The sequence below is a fragment of the Stegodyphus dumicola genome, chromosome 2, assembly GCF_044657685.1.
Source record: "Stegodyphus dumicola isolate Sdum_Otavi_A_Nest chromosome 2, ASM4465768v1".
NCBI classification, from domain to species: Eukaryota; Metazoa; Arthropoda; class Arachnida; order Araneae; family Eresidae; genus Stegodyphus; species Stegodyphus dumicola.
The window spans coordinates 39354201-39377750 of NC_140769.1; the positions used below are offsets into that span (position 1 = coordinate 39354201).

The 23550-nt window shown below is 32.9% G+C and overlaps 1 protein-coding gene across 1 annotated transcript in view; it reads left to right on the forward strand.

Moving 5' to 3' along the window:
• Positions 1–23550, forward strand: part of LOC118182627 (SEC14-like protein 2) — a 31868-nt gene that overhangs the window by 920 nt on the left and 7398 nt on the right. The window contains exons 3-8 of the mRNA XM_035352001.2: positions 4098–4160; positions 4835–4928; positions 6321–6415; positions 6510–6588; positions 7346–7426; positions 18764–18850. Coding sequence (XP_035207892.2) covers positions 4098–4160; positions 4835–4928; positions 6321–6415; positions 6510–6588; positions 7346–7426; positions 18764–18850 — 499 coding nt within the window. The remainder of the gene's footprint in view (positions 1–4097; positions 4161–4834; positions 4929–6320; positions 6416–6509; positions 6589–7345; positions 7427–18763; positions 18851–23550) is intronic.

Below are 23550 nucleotides of genomic sequence, written 5' to 3' on the forward strand. Positions count from 1 at the left end.
TCATTTATCTGTTTTATATTTAAAATGCAAACTAAGCTGAAGAACAAATCTGAAACCTAAATATTTATGAATGAGAGGATTTCTGTGATCCCGCTCACCTAGTTTTTTGGAAATGAATAACCAAATTAAAAAAACAATACTTCAAATTAAATAATTATGAATTTAGAAAACAACACATAGCTGGGCCGTGTTTCGAAACTTTTCAAAGAACATTAAAATACATAATGGGAATTAAGATGCATTAGTAAAAGTATTAAATCTTCAACAAGGAATATGAAAACGAATATGGTAAACTGAAGACCCTAGCTATTTAAACCCTATTAATTCAGAAACTGAAGACACTGGACTATTTAAATTATATTAATTCAATGAATATAGCTTCATAACCTAAAGACAAGAATCTTTAAAACTTTTAATTTCAACTCAAAATAGAAGGAACTTTGAATATGAAGATTTTTTCATATATTAAAAACTGAATCACATATAATCAAAAGCAAAATATTCTTGTTAGATCTAAAAGTTACGAAACTTTTATTCACTGTTATATTCAGTGTTTCTTTCGGTTCTACACCCAAGAAAATGCTAATATTTAAGAAGTTATAAAACGTATACATAGGAAATTTGTGGAATAAGAAAGAAGGCGGAGAAGCAGTACTGATAGAGTTAGACCAAGCCGGCATCGCCCCTGAACCCCGGCGCCATAATATGCGCCAGTAAAGGACCTCTGTTCAACTATCCCTGGATATTAGAGGCACGCACTTCTAGCATCTCTTCTTATACCAACATGTATCTCGTGGTTCAAAATATGTAGTAGTCGTACATACCTGTTTAAAATTTAATAAATAATTTCTTGGTTTTACTAAAAAAAGAATCATCACATATGATAAGAATAGCTTTAAAAACTGCTGTATTACGGGAATTCTCAAATAAATAAATTTGTAGGGTTTATATTTATTTTAACTAACATTTATTTTACTTTCCCCTAGAATTGCCAATGCCAGAGTATATAAATCGTAGTAGAACGAGCAGAGTATTCAAATTTTAGCAGAAATTGAGTTAAATAGAAGGGAAGCGAGATTGTAAGTGTGCTTCTTGAATCACGAGCGTGAAGGTTGCTTGGTAGAAAGTTTAAGAACCGCGCGTTTCGGCCTGTGTGCCTATTTCGACAGTTCGTTGAATCTTTCAAATTCTTAATCAGAAAGTTTGCTGAATCTCAGCTGTATCTTAGATACAGCTGAGATTAAGTTAGTTACGATTATAGAGCCTCGTAGGTAGTGACTTCGTTATTTATTCATCCTGTCATTTATTTTTAGTTGCATTTTTGTCTATTTTGTTCAACCGCCGGGTCGGCGTAGTTTGTGAGCGTCAAGTGAACGCAACTGTGATTTCTAAAGTGAAATAAAAAGGGAGTTAAACCCTTCTTAAGAGTTTGTGTAATTTCCAGTTCATAGCAGTCACTACTGCTGTTGCTGACAAGTTGGGGCTTCCCAACATCATAAGTTAAATATTGATAAAGCATTTATTACTATATTTAGTTATTGATTTATTTCTAAAATCGCCAAAAATGCACTCTTTCAAGTAGCTAGTAAAAGGAAGTTTTTTGCCTCTTGAAATACACTGCATCTTTATATCTAAAATTGCTGTCAAAGTACGAGAACATTTTAGCAATATCAAGCCTTTTTTTTTTTTAATTCCATAAATTAAACAAAAAGTAAGCAAATTGAAAGATAGTAAAAAACCAAGATAAAATTCTGTCGATCCTTTTTTTTTCATTGATATAAATTATGCAATAAAAATTATACTGCAGAATAAATATAATGCAAATCCCTTCATTTAATTTTATTAATCCGGCAGGATGTGCACAGTATGTGTTTATGTGTACAACTAACTTCTTTGCTGCCTTTTTGAAATACCTAAATATCTTTCTTTTTAAATTAATCAATTAAATATTTTTAAATTAATCTTCTGTAGTTCCATTTTATATAAAATTCTTTGAGCAAGAAAACTGCTAGAATCGAAAAGTCAACATTTCCTGGAACTATACCCTGAATGTTTGAAGATATCATGGGTTCTGTCGTGTCAACCAAACTTTAGCATTCGTTCTCTTCCTGTCAGGCTCTCTAGCATTATGATCGCCAGTAGTAGAACCATTAATAATTTAATGGATTGTTTCAAATTTATAATGTTTTGTGCTATTGTAATGCATTTGATAAAATCATCTTACAATATTGCAGAAATCTTGACTGCGAAGAGTTGATAAAAAATTAAAACTCTCATAAAACAGTCGTAAATGTTATAAAAGAAGCTTAATTCTATGTTGCATTATACAAGGTGAATATGAACAAGTGGATAAAACTTTAGAGGCTGATAGAACGCAGTTATGCAAGTAATATTCGTCATAGAAGGTTTGGTGGGAATGCAAACGGAAAGCTGCTAGGTGGTATTGTAAATAAATGGTACAAAAGGGTCGGTCCTCGCACCCAGCGGCATTTTTCTACGGTGGATTTCCGAGAGGATTGCTGATTATACGAACCACGAAATTTCCATGGCAATGGATTGGTCGAAATGGTCCCATAGCTTGGCCATCAAGACCGCTGGATCTCTCGTGTTTGGACTTTTCTCCGCGGAGCCATATGAAACGCCTAATCTGCTAGTGCCCCATTGAAATCAATATGGATCTAGTCGCCAGGATCGCCATTGTTGCCGGCGATATTCTGCAAATGCCTGGTGTGTTTCGCACATGTGCGTCAATCCCTATTCCGTAGGTGTGAAGCCTGCATTAAAGCTGGCGGAAGGTCTTCGAGCAATTTCTATGAGCATGTTCTGTTAATAAAATGTTTTCTGAAGCATCTCCTCTCATTCTTGAGTTAATTTTTTAAATGCTCCAGTGGAAAACTAAACCTACCCTTTAACTTCTCACCGCTTGTGTTCCGACCATATATTCTATGACGAATATTGCTCGTATAGCTGCCTTCTATCCACCCTAAAGTTTCGATCTCTTGTTCAGATTCATCCTGAACTGAGAGCACTGCTCATTTTTAATCTCTCCGGCTTTCAAAAAACACTTAATGACTCTACACGTTAGCAAAAAGACCGTTACATCCGCCTTCTTTTTGTTTCGTTTTCCTTAAAAAGTATACAAAAACAGTAGCTTCCGTATCAAAACAAGGCTAATGCATCTTATGTTAGCCTGTTATCTATTACGCAAGTATAATACGAGTAAAATAGATTAGTCTTATGAAATTTTAAAAATAGCCAATAGAAAAAAAAAATAGCCAGAGATAAAATAAAAGCGTGAAATCTTTTCTTTTTATAGTTTTTGGAAGATATAGTAATTTGTAGTTGATGAAAGAGTAGCAACATTTCTAGCTAGATCATCTAACCTGTGGCCTCTTTGTTAAATGTTGCTATGCCTAAAGAAATGTTTATTTAACTGCCAAAAAGGTGTAATCTATTGAATTTCGGAACAGGTTTTTCGCGAGACATTTTTAATCAATATACAAATCAAAGTTATCAATAAGTTATTCGATTTAAAAGAAAATTTACTATTGGTGTTGTTACTCCCAAAATGCCGAAGAAACCGTGAAACAAATTAAACAATATAAAATCTTGCGAAGAATGATCTGGTAGAAAAGGAATTAAAATAAGATCTCATTTCTATGAGAAATATATAAATCTTCTCTGTAAGAAAAATTTGCGTTGTGTTCAATAAGTAAAATACATTAGGTCAACTTGCTTAAAGTATATAAAACTATGATTTTTAAATTTTGATTCACACATAAATTAATGACCAGATATTTACAACACTAAGATGTGATAAATATTTTCTGGAATGAGATATTCACCTGCGTTTTCTTTCTCGTCATCATGGCGATCCATTTTGCAGATTAAGAAATATTTTATTTAAGTTTCTGTTCGTTCACTTGAAATACCTGCTAACAATTTAATAAACACTGAGCAGTAACTATAAATGTGTCATTTCTTAGATATTGTTGTCACGAGATTTCCCATGATGTAACAAAGTTAATACGTTAAACTGCTTTTACACTAATCTTTTTTTTTTTTTTTTTTTTTTTTTTTTTTTTTTAAATTTACAGCATATTGCATGGAAAAAAGCAAATAATATCGACACAATTTTGACTGATTATACCTTAAAAGAGGTAAGAGTTTTTTCTCTTGCTATTTTATATCCATAATAACATTTTCAAGAATTTCATTTATGATTCATAAATTTATACAACCATATTTAAAAGAATGCTCTATTTACCAGTGAAATTTTTTATCTCATTTTCGAACTGCAATAAGCTGACAATTTATTCCACTCTAGTTAAAAGTTTTAAATGAATTTATTGTTGTAAATTAAACAATAAGCATGTTATTTCGGTTTAAAAGATGCATATATATATATATATATATATATATATATATATATGTTAGCTTGAAAATATGTATTTTTAAATACTTTCTTAGTGCATACTCGCAAGTGTTTGAAAAAAAAATATCAGCTATTTCATTTTGAATTTAATTCGTTTTCTTTCTTTGTTTATTTTTCAATATTTAATAAAATGTTTAAAAAAATCATTTTAAACTTATTTTCTACGAACTTGCAAGAATAAAATTAAAACTTAAATAAAATCTCTCGAACTGAATTTTCCCATATTTTCAGGATTTCGGTAATTTTATTGTAAGAATTTCATTTCCACTGTTTTGCACTATTGCTTTTTACTGTTTCATTTATAAACTATTTTGCATAAATGAAACTAAGTTGAAATGGAAAAAACAACATTAAAAAACAATACAGTTATTTTAATATTTAACTTCTATTTCACTTTAGGTTGTTGAAAAATATCTTACTCTCAATAGGATAGGTTTCGATAAAGAAGGATCACCAGTTCTTTATTCGCATTTTGGAAATTTAGACACAAAAGGTAAGCCTGTTATCTTAAACTTGCTACTTATTTGATAAAGAAATACAATCAAATCCATTTATATTGGAATTCAAATATTTATATTAAAACAGTTTAAAAGCGTTTATGCAGAATCATATTTCAATTTCAGCTGTGTTCAATACATCGAACAATACCGTAAGTCAGATTCTGAAATTGTAAAAGATTTTTTTAAGTATTGCTGTGCTGGCTTAATTTCTCTTCATACTTTAATTTCAGCTTAAAATTGCTCCCTTGAGGCATAAAATATATTTTTATACTTTTTTATATTAAACCTTTTGCATACACACACATAAATGTATATATTTAATATATGTAATATCAAAAATATATAATTATGATTTAATTTAATAATATCCTCTTAACTCCTCGTTTTTAATCTGGATATTTCCCCTTTATTCTAAAAAAATTAATAACATTTCTGGACTGCGACATTTCTAGATAAATCTATTCTAGAGCTTAAGTAACGCTCGTAATATACTTAATTCGGAACCTAAACTCTGAGAACTGAAGCCTTTCTAACCTAAACCAAAACCTTTCTCTTAACTGACTGCCATATTTGATAAATGCGCACTTTAACTTCTCTCTGTGTGCTGTTTGGACGCAATTTCGCTGTGCCGTTTTCCTATCGCAATAGTATTGAAAAAACTAAATGTTCTGGAAAAGGGCATGATTAGAATGCAAAGTGAATTGTGGCCACAAATGTTAATTTAAATAAAAATGGAATTTAATCCATATCGAGTCCCAAGTTTCTTAGTCATTACGAATTTTAAATTTTAAAATTCTACACAATCAGAATGCTTCCTTTTCAATATGGATTCAATATGGTTCTGTGAACTGTGCATGCTACGCCATCAACATTGCTATTACGTATATGTTAACTATATATATATATATTTTCATACAACAAAATTTTATCCAATATATATGTAGAATAAACAGAGAAGAATAAGAAGGCTTACTGCTGCTATCCGTAATCTGTGCAGAATATGCTGTTAAGACCAACTATTTCAAGTCAATCGGCTAAATTTTGTACCAGTGTCCAGGCTATTATACATATCATGTAATTTTTAAAACATTCCCATTTTACTTATAAAGTGCTTTTAATTATGATTTTATTATATAAAAAATTGTTGTATATTAGCATAATTATATCATTTATAAAAATGTTAACGCCTTCGTTACCCTTATTACATTTCTCCGTATTTTTAACTATATTAAAAATGAAGTAAAGAAATAAAATAGAAAATTATTATCTGTATAAATTTCAGTTGTTATAATGTATGAAAAATTTCATTAATAAAGGGCATATACATGTTTATATAATATAGCATCTAAATAAATATAAAAAATAGTATCTAAAATTTTTTTTAGGCATGCTTAAATCGATAAAAAAATCCGATGCAATGAAAAGCATTGTAAGAAGGCTTGAAACTGACATTTTAGCTATGAAAGAAGAAAGTGCTAAGGTAAAATATGTTTTTAATGTTATCAGTTTTTTTCCTAACTAAGTAAACGTTGTAAAAGCATGATTTTGGACTCAGTTTTGTGTACTTTTTTCAGCGAGGTAAAACCGTGGATAAGTGGATCTATATATTCAATTTCGAAAACTTTTCATTCTCAACAGCTACCCACAAACAAAGTAAGTTTTTACTCATTAAGAACTGTAGTGATACTGAATTAAATCTACATATAATTGTTAGAAGCTTGTTATGAAAATTATTTTAAAAAGGAGCCTATAGTGTGAAACTGACGGCTAATTTCAAAGCATGTTTAATAACATTTCATGCTTTCTGAGTTTCATAGATGTATATTCTGAAACCATAAAATAGGATATTCATCATCTATGCCTTTAAATTTACCCACTGGTCGAGCGGTAACATCGCTGAATACTGGTAGTTCGGGGTTGGAATCCCGGCAAACGGGCTGGCTGCGTAAGCATTTTCGTGGTTATCCTTATGTGTAACGTGTATAGGATCCAATTTCCTTAAGAAGTCCTCCACAATTGCATCCCTTCCCATAGGCAGATAGCCTTAGTGTGCTTTGCCATAGTTGAATAAACTAGTTGAATAATCAAAACTTAAAATTCCCGTTTCCATAGATAGAAAGCAGGGTGTAACTTTCTTACACTATTATAATGCGATATTCTGCTTCGTCCCAGTATAAAAATTTATCCATTTTTTCACTAGAACCAATTAACCTTGAATTTTTCTTCAGGTGTTATAGAAAAGCTTTTTCTCACTTGTATCAACACTAGGAAAAAAAATGTTTATCTTATATTGTTGCAACCTTTTTCAATTTATATATCTAACTTGAAATAAAAATGCATATAAGTTTGATTTTGCGCCTCAAATTTTCTATTTAATTGAATTACTCATTTTCTTTCGATTTCTTGGCAGCTCTGGATACCTTAAGCAGTTTAGTCACAATGTATGAAGCAAACTATCCAGAGAGGTTAAAAGCAGGTTATTTAATAAATGGTAAGTGTTTCAATGTTAAATTTGTCTTTTATTTCCAATTTACATTATTATTAACTATCTTTTAATTTTTATGCCGTAAAATAAATAATTAACCTCAATTTATGGATAAAATCAATTTAAATTACGGCATTCATTCTACTAAGCTATTTTATTTTATTCTTTAAAGAAAATTTAATTCCAAATTATGAGTTTTGGAACTGAACGAACTAGTTACATTTTGATATTTATTCTGAAGTTCTGTGCATAACATTTTAGAGGATAGCGAAATTGTTTCGAAATGTCTATTAGCGGAAATCGCAATAAAATTTTTCGAAAAGCAGCAGAACAAACATGTACAGAAATCCGTTTTTTTGTAGGATAAATTTATATATGCAACATTTAAATGATCTCAGGCATAAATTAAAAGAATTTTGCACGGAAATGCAGCGAAAATTTGTTGAATCTTTAAAATCGGTAAAAAGAACATTCATGAAAATACCTGATCGCTGAAAAATATGTATTCTATGCATGTTTCGATACATACTTTTGCATATATCTATATACAAGGATAAAATACATATACACATGTAAAATAAATAGATAAAATGTACAAGAAATTAGATTAAAAATCGTTTGCATTAAATTATCCATTCTAAAAATCATTTAAAAATATATCTCTGAATTTATAAGACAAGCATTGAAAATGGTTTCGAAAACCTAATTTAAATTATTTAAAACACGGAACTTATTTGCATGTAGGTTTTGTTTTACTGACACAATTACTGTGAAGTGCTGTAAAAGCCTAATGTACAAAAAATACATGCACTAAATTAATAAAAAATATGGTTGAAGATATCTTGGTTACTTAAAACTTAATTTACTGCTAAAAACGTTTCATACCGAGGACAAGATTTTCTAATAATAGTATATTAATTTCTTTATTGCTTATATTTAGAATAGTGTGTAAACTAATTTGGCACAGGATGTATTTAAAATCGTCACCACGACATAATACACAATAACATAGATACATAATGGTAAAAAATAATCTCTTCAAATAATAAAAAATACTGACTGACCTAATTGTCTTCAGAATCTTGAGTATATGGCGGATATACTTTTTAATAGATTCAACAAAATCATTGAAGGATTTCTTATGTGAATTTTTCGCCATACATGCTCTGCTAAATAAAAAGCAAAGTTATCTTTATCATATTGCATATCATATTTTAATTGCACTTTTAATGGTACTCTATGTGCGCTTAATCATATTCGCATGTCCTCCTGGCCCATGATCCTTGAAATGATATTTATGATTAAGACACAATAACACGCCGAATAAATACTAATTCAGAAGTCAAACAACAAAAATCAGCGTTATACCTACAAAATTTTGTAGGTATAATAAAATAATTTTGTAGGTATAACGCTGATTTTTGTTGTTTGACTTCTGAATTAGTATGATATTTATGGTTAACAACAAGATGCTGAAATCCTTCGTTCTCCAAATAGGCGTACGATTTCTAGCAATCAGATATTAGAGTGTATGGTAGAATATATTGCTTAATGAAACTTAATAAGCAATCTTTACTTCTATCTGGCACAGCCTTAAGAAGGACATGTTACTTCCGCTTTCGACCTCACCAAACACTCATTTTCTTTCCACTCTCCTGCCTTTCTGATTCTTGCGATTTCCAAACTTGTTTTATCAATTTCAACAAAAATCATAAACTAGAAACCAACTAGCAGACAATTGACCAAATAATATAAAATTTCACCCATACTCAAATGACGTTCAGCGAACCAAGTATCGTTCCTTATGCTCCCTTATCTCTAATATCCTTCATATCATCATCTTTAATATTCTTCATTTCATCATCTCTAATCATCATCTCTAATATCCTTCTTCCCACATGTTGGACATTCATACTTATTTGCAATCAATCCTACATAAATGCACCATTCAAGCAGCTCTTTTTAATCATTACATAGATGTTTCAAAACTTTTTAATTCACCTTTGAGAAGGCATGGGATCTAAATATTCAGCGCAGATATACAGAACATATCTCACACAACAGTGCTTCATACAAGATAAAAAAACTGCGTGAAGTATTACATACGAGGGCCATCCAGGAAGTAGATTACGTTTCCGTCTGTGTCCGCTAGGGGCGGGGCTAGCGCGGCCATCTTGGGGTCAGAGCGTTGCGCAGCTCAGTCTGCATCTAGCCGTGCTAGTGAGAGGTTCGTGCTGTGCTCCGTTCAGATACTGTGACGGTTTGAAATGTCTGCGTTAATTGAAAATCCCGCGAGCTGCGAGGTGCGCTCAGTAATAAGGTTTCTGACTGCAAAAAACTGTAAACCGATAGAAATCTATCGGCAGCTTCGTGAAGTGTATGGGGACAACATTATCACTGAAGGTGGAGTGCGTCAGTGGGTCATAAGATTTCAAAATGGCCGAACCAATGTTCACGACGAAGATCGAAGTGGGAGACCCAGCATAGTGACCGCCGAACTTCTCGAAAAACTCGATGCTAAAGTCCGTGAAAATCGAAATTTCACAATAACGGAACTTTCTTTGAGTTTTCCACAAATTTCGCGAAGTTTGTTGCACGAAATCATCAGCGAAAAGCTTGGTTACCACAAGTTTTGTGCAAGACGGATTCCAAAAATCTTGACAGAGGACCACAAAAATCAGCGAATGGCTGCAGCGTTGAACTTTTTGGACGCTTACCATAAGGATGGTGACTCTTTACTCGATCGCATCGTTACTGGTGACGAAACATGGGTGAAACATGTGAACTGTGAAACGAAATTGCAATCAATGCAGTGGGGGCACACAAGTTCTCCCCAAAAACCCAAGAAATGCATGCAAACAATGTCGGCAAGGAAGATGATGGCGACTGTTTTTTGGGACAGAAAAGGTGTAATTTTGGTGGACTTCCTGGAAAGAGGCACTACAATAAACTCTCAAAGGTATTGCCAAACTCTCCAAAAACTCAGAAGAGCAATTCAAAACAAGCGCAGAGGAATGTTGAGCTCTAAGATCTTGTTGATTCACGACAACGCCCGGCCCCACACGGCAAATGTCACTCGTAAAGTTCTTGAATCTTTTAAGTGGGAGTTGTTTCCTCATCCGCCGTACAGTCCCGACCTGGCACCGAGCGACTTCCACCTATTCCCAGCAATGAAGAAGTGGCTGGCTATGCAGCGTTTTGATGACGATGCACAGCTGCAAAAAGAGGTAACGAAGTGGTTGAAGGCGCAGGCGACCGAATTTTTCGACGAAGGAATTTCCAAGCTCGTACATCGCTACGATAAATGCCTTAATTTGTATGGTGACTATGTAGAAAAGTAGTATTTGAGTGTGTCTTTCATCTGTATATAATAAAATTTGTTTCCTATACTTTGTTTATTTTTTTATTCCAAAACGTAATCTACTTTCTGGATAGCCCTCGTATATTGTTGCGAATTTCCCTTTCCCCTTTTGAATTCATGAATTATGTTTTAGATTCCTCCATGAATATTCCATGACATGTCACATGATCTCTGGTTTGTCTATATATGCGTCCTTAGCTTTGTCTAGGATAAATAAACTCTAATTGGAAGTGTGCACGTTTCAGATTATAGATGGAATCCTAGCTAGTAGCCATTATCGCCATACAAACTATAACCAAAATCGCCAAATTACCTGTTACCATATTTCAAAGATCATCCCACAAAACAAGAAATTGTGCATAAAAATTAAGCGGTGTAAAATAAGAATTCTTAAAATTAGAAATTAGAAAAATAATCAGTCAAATTAAAAGCAATTAAATTAGTATTTTTCAATTAACATTGAAACTAAGATATGCTAAATAACTGTTAAAAATAAAAAAAAAGATTAAATTTTTAAAGCAAAATTTAAGTAAACAAAACTGAGTCATTTGGTTCGAAAATGGAATGCCGTAACCATAAATTGGTAAATATTGAATAGACATGACCCTAAACAAAAAATACTGTATACAAATTAAATAGACGTGACCCTAAACAAAAAATACTGTATACAAATTAAATAGACGTGACCCTAAACAAAAAATACTGTATACAAATTAAACAGATGAAACAGTATGAAGCAAGACGATCAAAAGAGAATAATAAATCAAAGTTAAATTCTGAAAGGTGATCTACTCTCTAACAACATGTTCCGATGTAACCCCAAAATAAAAATTACAAACATGTTAAAAGGATAAAAAAAGAATAGGAAAGTATATAAAGAAGAAAAAGGAAGAAAGAAACTAGAAAAACCATTGAGTAAATCAAAAGCTAACTGCTAAAATTATTACTTAAATTTTCGAGTGAAAAAACAGTGAATAACTATTGGGTAAATGAAAAGCAATGCGTTAAAAAAATAAAAAGCAATAAAAACCATATAAATCAAGAGCAACGTGCTACATAAATATTAAAAGCAATATGCTAAATAAATATTAATTAAATTTCGAACCAAAGAAATTGCAGGAACTGATAAAAAAACCTTTAGAAATAAAAAATAGCTGTTGTAAAATAAAAGCTAAACATTTTTGAAGTCATAATTATGAAGAAACGAATTTATTCAGAATAAATTAATCAAAATTAAGTAAGAATTTAAAATAATAATTAGTGCAGGAAGTTGCAAATTCCAGAACAAAACCGTTAAATAGCTTCAGTGACAAATTAGAAATATTAAAAAGTAATATACCTGTAACTAGGTAAAATAAAATAAAATAGAATTAATAAACTAATTCGAATGGAATTAAAATGAAATTATAAAATGAAAAGAAAGCGCAAAAATCCATGTGGCTGTCTTCAAACTTTCGAAAATTCATCTCAAAAAAGGAATTCAGTTAGTTGACTTGCAGTTAGGAAGCTAGAATATTGTGGAAATGATAGATCGCGAGAAATGAGTTGAGGTACAAAATATTTAGTTTGAAAAATTGAAATATGAAAATGCAGTGCAAACGTGGAAATTAAAATGACATTAATTTCTAATAATTAAATGATTTTTTAAAAAGTGGTGTAAAACTAGGTTGTTCGCACAATTTTTAGATGATTTTGCTTTGCTATAAAAAAATCTGCTTGTAATTTTTAATTTAACTGCAACTATATTTTTGAAAGTATAAGTTATCGTCCGCTACTTGACAGTTTCATTTTCATGCAAAATGTCGCATAGGTAATGTTGTCAACAACAAAAGGAAAAAACGTCAAAATTTACCTTCAAGTGGAAAAATTGTTCCGTATACGTATCCAAAGAAAAAACGGAATGTTTCAAATGTTGCAAAGTAAGATTTTAAAAGAAAATCCGCCAGGTCAAAGGACAATTGCAAAATCATTAAAATGTTCGGTGTCAACAGTAAACAAAGTGATTAATGCTGATTTGAATCTTAAAAAGGCGAAAAAACATATGTGCATCGTCTTTCTCCACGACATATCGCAGAATGCAGAACGCAAAATTATGAGAAATATTTATCCGGATAAACGTGGAAACATGTTCTCAAAATACACTCATGTCCATAAATTAAGGATAATGCAAAATCAGGCAAAGGAAGAGTTAGAAGCAAAACAAATTTGACTTATTTGTAAAGTTTATTTATTAAACAAAAGGTAAAGAGCAAAAAACGATGCTATATGTTTGATATTATTAAAAAAATTAGCGATCTTTCTCCCTGGAGCAAATTACAAAAAAAAAAAAAAAATCCTATTTACAAAAAACCAATATTACATGGTTGGTATGATTGTTAATACATTGTATGTCTCCAAGACGATGCAATACAGTCCGTACAGCGCCTAGGCATGCTGAGTATCAAATTATCGATCTGATCTTGGGGAATATTACACCACTCAAAAAGCAATGCTCTCCGAAGTTCCGGTAGACATAAAGGAGGAGGTTGACGGGCTGCAACTCGTCGGCCAAGCATGTCCTACACGTGCTTTACTGGATTCAAGTCCGGTGAGAATGTTGGCCATTCCATACGGGTGATATCCTCCGAATGAAGGCATTCGCTTACGATGTTTTCACGGCGAGGACGGGCGTTGTCATCCATAAACACAAATTGTGCGCCCATGGCGCCCCGCCCGACAGATTTGGCATGTCATGGTTTCAATTTGAACATGCAGGTCAGTTCTGGAGCCCAGAATAATTCCACGCCAAACGAGCACTTCTGCACCACCGTAATGGTGTCGTTCAATGATGTTTTCTTGGTGGTAACGGGTACCTGGAGCTCTCCATATAAAAGTCCGGCGAGAATCAGACTGCAAGCTAAACCTGGACTCGTCGGAAAACATCACACAAGCCCGCTGTTGCGATGTCCACAATGCATGCTCTCTACTCCAGGCTAACCGCAGGCGACAGTGAGTTGCAGTAAGTGGAACGCATCTGACAGGTCTACGAGCATATAGACCAATCTGCCCTAAGCGTCTGTACATGGTCTGCCTTGAAATTGTCGCACCAGTGCCTGAAGAGAGCTGACGAGATAGGTCTGAGGCTGTGGTCCGTCTGTTTCTTTTGGCAGTAACTGCCAAATACCGGTCCTCATTCGGCGTTGTAACTCTGGGGCGACCTGTGCTGTAACGTCTACTCGCATTACCCTCATCTTGGAATCGTTGCCGAAGCCTGGAGATGACACTTTGGGCAATTCCAAGTTCGCCTGATACTTCCAGTTGGGTACGCCCACATTCCAGACGGCCGATAATTCTACCACGTAAAAAATCATCCAAATGCGTCCTTTGTGTCATAACTATTCGGTTATTGCACTGAAATGTTTATAAAGCGCCTGCGAACAATTTTACTTCTTTGCCTGTATTCCTTTTATATCACTCTCTTACACTCTCGTCATTGTGACGTACCATCGGTGTCATCTGGTTACTTCCTGAAATTTGCATATGATTCTTGAAGATGTGTGTAGTGATTATACAGGTGATATATTTATTTTAGATTTCGATTTCCGCGTGACTCCGAATTATCCTTAATTTATGGACATGAGTGTAGAATAATATTGGGTGTACTTAAATGACTGCAATCAAAAGAGATCCATTTATTATCATCAAAGACAAGAAAAAAATCTTAAAACATGGTTCAAGGATTCTAAAGATAATTTTTCTAAGAGATTTATGATTGTTGCTGGTTTTTCATGTTTTTTCATGTAACAGCAAATTAAGATAAAAAGGAAAGGATAAAAATGTTAAGATCAACTGCACATATTATCAAAAACATATTTTATACCCAAATTTCAAATATAAAATACCTTCTCTTTATTGGTATTTCTTTTTGGACATTCTTCACTCTTTACTTTTGGTTTTGACTTTTATCCTTGCCTTCATGAATGACGAAACACGAACTGAATGATTGAAGAGTTAGGTTTGGAGGCAACTTCTCCTTGATAAGTCTGTCTTCTGCCTGCTCAACAGTCATTCACTAATGCATTTTTTTAAAAAAAAAATTAGATTAATTTTAATTTGCTAAATTGGTGAATTTATTTTCATGGTTTGGTTTTGCACTTGATTTACTTATGCTATCTGAATTTAAAATGATATTGTAGATTAGTTCGAAAATTAAATCTTTTATATGTTTGCACATTTTTTAATTATTTTAACTTTAATTTGCTCTTTTACGTATGTTTGTTTGTTTACGTATGTTACAAACGTAGGTTTTTTTTACGTATGTTATGTTTTAATGTTTGTTAAAATTTAAATTTGTTTAAACTTTTATTTAAATTTAATTTATTTAAATTCAATTTATTCTTTTGAATCAATCAATAGAATTTTATCAAGACAATACAACTAGCGACATGTCAAAATCTACTGTTAAATTTGTGTGAAAAAATGGAAAAGAAACGGGTATCAAAGCCATACCCTTCACTCATAGCCCTATTAAATCTCCTGATCTATCAACAATGTATTTTTGCGCTTTTGGACGCTTTTGGACCGCTTCTTAAGCGGGTCGGCCAAGCGTCGACTTACAACCTCCTTAGACTTTGAAAAGCTGTTCGAGAGCGATGGGATAAAATACCTCTTCCGATACTAGAAAAGGCTTTATTGTCTTGGAAATTATGGTGTATAAAGATAGTGAAGAATAAGGGTTAGCAAATGGAACATTTAAAACATAAAAATTTTAGGTAAAATATTTCTGCAATAACAATGAAAACCGTTTAAAAAATGTACGAACATCCATTGTCATTAATTTCGCATAATTAAGCAAATTATTTTTTTAATATTTGATATTTAAAAAAAATATTTATTAAAAATGTAAAAATTGGGAAAGAAATTTTAAAATTAACTAATTAATTGAAAAAAACGGAAGTAAATTATTTTTATGCGTATTAAATTCTTTAAGTGTATCTAAAAATTTAGTTAAAAAAGAACCTTGGATAAGAAGGGCGATGGGAGTAGCAAACGCTTTCAAGAGGAAAAAAGTGAGTTTACAGTAAAACAACTTCAGCTGTTTGGCATTTAATAGAACTGGAATAGAAATGGCCATTTGTTAGTAAAAGAAATAGAAATATTATTGACAAATTTCTAACTATATTTACAAACTATATAGGAATATTATTGACAAATTTCTAACTATATTGTATGCTTCCAGTAAATACCTCCAAATTTGGTTTAAGTATATTGTATAAGTAACAACACATTAAAATTAAAAGGACGTAATGCAGCGGCTCTCAACCTTTTGACTAACACGTACCATCTAAACAAAAATTTAAAACCTTTAGTACCACCACCACTACAAAGTACTACTACCACCACCACTCTTGAACAAAGCTCAGATCGCATAAATTTACGAGTGTTAGAGAAAAAAACTCAATCAGGATGATGGGGTTTTAATTTTTGAATTAAATAATTAAAAATAGTTTGCTTCTTTGCGTACCACCTGTTGAGAACCCCTGACGTAATGTATACTTTCTGCTTTGTGGGGAAGTAAGTTAATAAAATTGACAGGAATTTGATTAATAATAAATATGATTTTAGGATTTTAATTTCTTGATTAATTGTTAAGTGTAGTGCAAATTATTTTACACGTGCGTTATGTATATTAAAATATTTTAAAATATGGTTGATAATAGTGTTAGCAATAACTTTTTTTAAATACTGGAGTTTCAATGTAGGAATTTAATTTAAGGAAAGTTAAAAAGTCTTTTATTTTTTACAAAAAGTTTAGTTACTAACAATTGAGAATTTTAATGCCAAGATAATGAATTTCGTTATCATTGTAATTAGTTGAAATAAGTTTCAAAACATTTGGGACAAATATTAGCTGCTTTAATTAACTCCAAATTATTGAAAGTGATAAGGTCATAAATGTATAATTTGATCACATTTTTCACAGAATTAAATTTTTGCACTTCGCTCTCCCGAAAAACGTTGCAAATAGATGTTGAAAATTTGGTGTTCATAGTCTGAATACCATCAATTTATAAGAAAATTTTATTTTTAAATTTGATAAAAATTGTAGAAAAGTGAGAATTTAAGATAAGTAATCCATTTATGAAAATCAAGAAGCTATTGAATACTAGAAGTAATTTGTAAAGTCGGAAAGAATGATTATATATTTGTTTTAAGAGACGAGAGGTGTAAAACTTTTCAAGGAGCACATTAGCAGGCACAAAAAAATGATGTATTAAATAAGCAAGAAGATTAAACCAGGTTTTATCACAAGCAAAATCATCAGAGGCGTACGATCGACAGAGTATAATAAGGTAGACAACGGAATAATACCGACGCAGTGCAGAGTTAATTGCCCAGATATGAATCAGCATTGCCTAGAACCTAGCATAGGATCGACACTGCGTTAAGACTGCACCTAGCATACGATTGAAAATGTCTCATCCGTAGATAAGACTTTTGATTAGCAACGGCATAAAATCAAAACCGGACGAATTTCTTTGAATTATTATATTTAGATACCTGTAAAAGGATCGATACAGATACAGAACTGAAAATGATTCCGAAGCTGACATAATTTTCAATCCGGCAAAGAGTTTGTTGCTCCTGCATATCCTGCGCTAGATTCTTTGACATGTATGCCATGACGAAAAGAAAGGCATACTTTAAATTCCTTATCCCCCCCCCGAGTATAAAGAGGGCTTGACATGAAGGTAAGAAAGGACTTGGACTGACATGGAGGTCTTACTTCCTACCTCCAATAGAGCTTGAGAGAGGAGATCAAACTTGATCGTTACAAAGCGAAAAAAATGTCGAGTTACCGTCCGCTTCCATTTTAGTTCAGACTTCCTTATGAAGTGATTATTTCTTTTTCCTTTGACACAGAGAGAGTGAAAGTCTTGATAATTAACCATGCCCTCGCGCAAATTGAAAACTCGAAAGCTTCCAGTTTTCTAGCTGGATTTGTTAACACTGTACCGAAACGCATATTGGAAGAGTACTTTTAGTTACTCACATTATTAAATGCGCGCATCATAAATTAATTTCTTACTGGCTGAGTTAAAATTAAATTTTATTGATATATTTCTATGAACTGTTTAGTAAATTTATATGATAAAGTACTGTTAATATTATTCGCGACCAAGACAATGTTTTGTGTTTCGCTTTAAAACATTCTTTGCTAAATTTTGCTTGTAGATATTCACCAGATTTCGCATTATGAAATGATCAAGTTATAGTAATCTATAATGATATTCATCTTTTTTTTTAATTTAAAACTTCTATTTACGTGAATAGAAGAGAAACACGCCAATGTGACAATCGAAATCGCAATAACAACCTTGTATTTTAACGTACATATATTAAAATACTCACTGTTTTTCTATTTACGTGTTACAGTCATTTCGCGATCAACCGGAGACGGAGTAATTGGATTGCGGTTTAACTAGGCCTTGAATAAAAGGGTTAAGTTTGTTAATTGCTGAACGATGGAAAACTTGCTTTTATTAACACCAGAATAAAACAAAACGTCCATGGGAAATATAAAAAAGAAGAAAATGCGTTCGATAATAGCAATTACAACAGACGATTCACCGCTATTTAAGAACGCTTTTCATTCACAGCAGTAATTTAATTGTATATAATTCGAAATATGCGAGTATAAATATTATTAAATCATCCTCTAAAAATAAATTGCTAAATGGTGAAAATTTATTATATGTACATCCAATAATTTTCTGTTTTTCATTGACTCCTATCAAAATATAAAAATAATATTAATGATTTTTTCTATTCTTAAATGCTTATTCTTGTTTTAAAAGAGTATTTAATTTACATAACCAAGTTCAGCTATCCTCAATATTAAAATGCTTAAAATTGCAAGTAAATTATCAAAATGTTTCAGAATAAGAGGATTGTTCGAAACTTCTTTTTATGTAATAGCTGAATTTTGTTTTATATTTCAGCGCAATTTTACTTCACATTAGCATTTTCTGTGATCAAACCTTTCTTATCTGGTCCAACGATCAAGAAAATCAACATATTTGGAAGAGGTATGAATATAAATTTATGTGTGTTTTTAAATGTTAAAGCAATTTAAATACTTTGTAACAAACTATCGAAAGTTACATTTCGTTTTTAAACTGTTTGCTGAAAATACTTGGGAAATATCACTTACAAATTTTTAATTAATTAAAAATTAATACTTATTTTTTCTGACGTAACATCCCATTATTAATTAAACTTTTAAATTACATTTTTATTACATGGTGATTTAAAATGGATCAGCCATTTTTAGATGAACATAATGCCATACATTTTTAGTATTATTAGTTTGATACATACTAAATGAAAAAATGGAAATCTCAAACTTTTCGAACGTCAATAAAGTGCTGGCGAAGCTTTCTTGATCAAGTGCTGCTCTTAATGTATTGAATCAATCTCATTAAAACACCTGATTTAGTTTTACAGTTTTCCTTTTAATCTGCGTCTCTAATCATATAGTTTTCTTTTCCTTTTTAGGGGGGACTTGTTTACGATGCTCTGGTGTTATTTTCTATCATTCTTCATTAGCAGGCATGATCTCAAAACGCCCATAACTGTTGCTGCGAAGGTGATAAAAAAGGATGTGCTGGAGTAATTGTGACAGGGATATCATTATCGTCTATCGTATAACTAAAAGGAGTCACATACAACTCCTTTCCTTTCAGCCGTTAATATTCTCTCTGTGTTCGTAAATTTCAAAAATAAAATTATTTGAAACGGGATAGATTATTTTGGCGCACCATGTAGTCCTAAATTGAATTACTACTACTCTAATTCAAATAAAGTGATTGGAATTCTTGAATTTTATTGCGAACTTTGTAGTGTAAATTTAGAAAGTCACTGAAAATGTTTTTGCAAGTTTTCCCTTGAAGTTCGATTGCTTTTGCTCTTGAAACTGTAAAATTGACTGTGAATGTTATTGTACGTTTCGTTTGAAGATCATTCTTTAAAACGATTATTCGGTTCGTCTTTGCTACTTGTAATAATATGAAATCTCTCTCAAATATAACAGTCACTCAAACCAAAGTTTCGAAAAATTCCGCATATTGTTTCTTTATTTGTAACTGAAGCACCTTGTGAAAAAGAAATGTATGAGAACATATATATTGATTTTAAGTTTTCATAATCAGTTAGCCTCTGATATATTTTACTATATATAAGAATTGTTGCCACAATAGCGTATACCTGTTATTTAAAAGTATAAAAACTTGAATCCTAATGACACTGCATATTTGCGGAGCAGAGGAGTCTCATGTCACTAAAATCACTGCTTAAATGTCAACGTTTCTCATTTTCCGGCTGCGTTCAACAATCTAAACTATGATCTACTTTCCACTGTTGTTTCCTGCTAATCAACTATTTAAACTACCATATGCTTTTCAAGTCGTAAGTAGTAGATAACGATGTTCCAAAGAAAATGCAAAACAATCGTAAGGAAAATATTGTTAAATTTTCGTATGTGAAAGAATAATGGAAGGAAAAGACTACGAAACATTGTTAAACAATATGAACAAAAAAACAACCAATCTTCCTTATCTAAAAGATCCATACTGTCAGCTAAATATTTGCAAATATATTATACTTGATGAAGAATAGAAACGAAAGATATTTAAAATATTCCATTGGCAATAAGATTACAACCCATTTCTTAAAGAGTTCTAACAGTCCAAACAAATACGATGCATATTTGTTTGGACTGTTAGAACTCTTTAAGAACAAAAGTCAGGCAAAGGAAAGTTATAACATTAAGTAAAGCACGATTTCATAATGACACGGGATTCTGCGTGACGAAGAAACCCATAAGGCGTTAGAAAGATTTAATAAGGGAAAGCAACAGAGATATATTCTTTAACAAAAGAAAACAAGCAAGCCAATAACTCATTAAAAACATCTATTCAATATTCACACATGGGTTGATAGTACCGTAAATGGAGTATAAATGCATCTGCCGAGCTGAACAAAGTGAGTGTACTTCAAGTATTAAATGCGTTATTCAGAAGTATTTCAGTATTAGTACTCTATTTATGCTTGATCAGTACTGCTTCTTTTCGCCAGATTTGGATGGGTTGTTTCTACTTGACAACTCCACGAGGAACGCTGCAAAAGCCCTATGTTTCTGCCATAGGAATTTTGGGCAGTTTGTCATACTTCAGAATTTCCTATAGGGTGAATTTTTTTAACTTTCTTTCCAAACTACCTCCCTCTGGTATAGGGAAAGAGCATTAGAATGACATTTCATAAGTCAGTCATTTCTTGCTTAAATCCCTTTAAAGGGATTTAAGCAAGAAAGAGCTATATCAGGCGATCTTAGAAATTACCCATGTATTCTCCGTGTAACCATATACTCTCACTCGTTAATTTCCATATTTTCTACATTGGTTACGCATTTCAGGGAAAAGAACTAAGAAAATTTTACAGTTGCAATTATTAGGAATTCATTCGTATTACTTGAAAGATTGTTACGAAAGTATTGTGCAAATATCATCAGATCCATAATTTATGCCAAGAAGCTAAACAAGAAAAAACTTTTTTTATTACTCGGACACTAATCGTTATTACTTTTAGACCACGTTGCAGAATTGCAGCGGATTGCAGACACGCTGAATTATGCTTAGATCCCAGATTTTTCGGAAATTATCTGCCACAATTTACACGTCATTCAATATCATAGACAGGAACAATGCATTAATATTGTCCACGCATGTGATTCCACAGTTGAGTCCGTCCTGTTTTGCAGAATGCTAGTTACGTGTAGCGTGCATACCACTGCATGTGATTATCAGTATGAAACTATGTTTTCAAGATCATTTCGTTCATTGCATCATTTACTCTATATTTTCCCGTTGCTTAAAGAATTTAATCCGCTAAAGGTATCTATAAAACAATTTAAGAAACTAAGTGTGGTTTCTCGTAATTTCCGAGTTTGTTCCACATTGCTGGCCATTAAAATGTCAACACCATGAAGGAAAGAAAGTACAAAAAAGATATTTATTGCACGTAAACAGTATGGCATGAAGACAAAATGATTAAATTTGTAAGCATTTTGGAGGTTTAAAGGGATGCGAAATTATTAGAAACAGCTGCCACCCCTGGCAGCTAAAACGGCCCTTAACCCCATTAGGCATGGAATCAAATTGAGCTTGGATGACAGAAATGGGCAACTCATTTTATGCTGCTTCAAGTCTATGCCCCACTTCATTAACCTTCATAGCTGGAGAGGGGTGGCGGGCCAGTCTGTCAGCAATCCATGACCATATGTTCTCAATGGGTGACAGATCTGGAGACCATACACGCCAGGGCAGCAATCGAATACCCTGTGTATCGAGGAAGGTGAGAAGACAGAGCAAAACCACTGGACGTAAAATGTCAGAAATGCACCTAACTGCATTGAAATTACCGTCGATTTGAACTAGAAATTTGCGTGTCGTGAACCCAATGGCTGCCCAAACCATCACACCAGGTGCAGGGCCCCTATGCCGATATCGAATGCAAGCAGGTCATGTGCGGTCTCCTCGAACACTCCAGACACGTATACAGCTATCATAATACTGCACGTAGAACCGGAATGCGTTTGAAAAGGCGACATTATGCCACTCCTCTACCCAGCTTTGTCGTTTGAACTATTAGTCTCTGTCTCTCTCTATGCTGCATTGTCAAGGGAAACCGAAGTAATGATCACCCTGCTGATAGTCCACGCTGCTGCAAACGTTGACGCCCCTTATGAGCTGATACTACTGGGCGTGGTTCAAACATGCCCATTTCCTGACTAATGCTCCGTGATATGGTCGTACGGTTTTGCAGGGATGACCTCCCAATATATCTGTCCTGTCTGGCGATAATCATAAGAGGGCGTTCAGATCCTGTATGCCGTTCAGTATGACCCTCAGCAATCCAAGCTTATTCGAAGCATAACACGATATTCTGAGCAAACTCCAACCTTACAAAGCAGATTCCGAATGAGAAATCAACTACACAGCTTTTCTTTTATGCAGTGTTTCGAATGTCGTTTCTCCCTCCTGCGTCGTCTTAATGCGCTGAAATGCTAACCATTTGCATATCCCAACCTCTTTTTTCATGCGATTTTGACGTTCGTCATATCCTTCCTTGTTGCAATTGTTGCAAGTGTATAAACGGTCTGGGAAGATTACGTACGGTTTGGCTCCATGACTCACCGGAATAAATTCTGTGTACATAATAGCTCGATGAAAAGCATCTTGAGAAACATACAGGCTATCTTCCAGCTGATATGCATCATGCTAACGTGAATTTTGTCTTATATTTAGTTTATCCCCCCGGGGATCGACTCAGAAAACTCTGTGAAGCTACTGGCTAAGTGTAACTAGGCAATCTCGGCCACGGGGGTATAAACTTCATGAACTTGCCGGTTTCGAAACCCGAAAGAAAGGTCGTTTTATATGGTTGGACTGCGGGAGGCATTGGCAAAGACTACTGTCCTGTGAGGAGAGAGGTAATATCTCTGTACTTGGCCAGGCGGTTTGCCCACCGGAGAGGGTGGTGTTCCTTCGGTAAGGAGAGAGTATATAATTCTGAATTCCGTCTGGTGTGGTTGGTCCACAGAGATAAGGGTCCGAGCCCTTGTAGTGTTGGCAGGTAGCATATCTGACGACCAGTCAAATCTTCGCACGTGTTTAACCACGCATCCAACCACTGTCACGCAAATTTTAGACGGGGCAAATCAAGTTATATG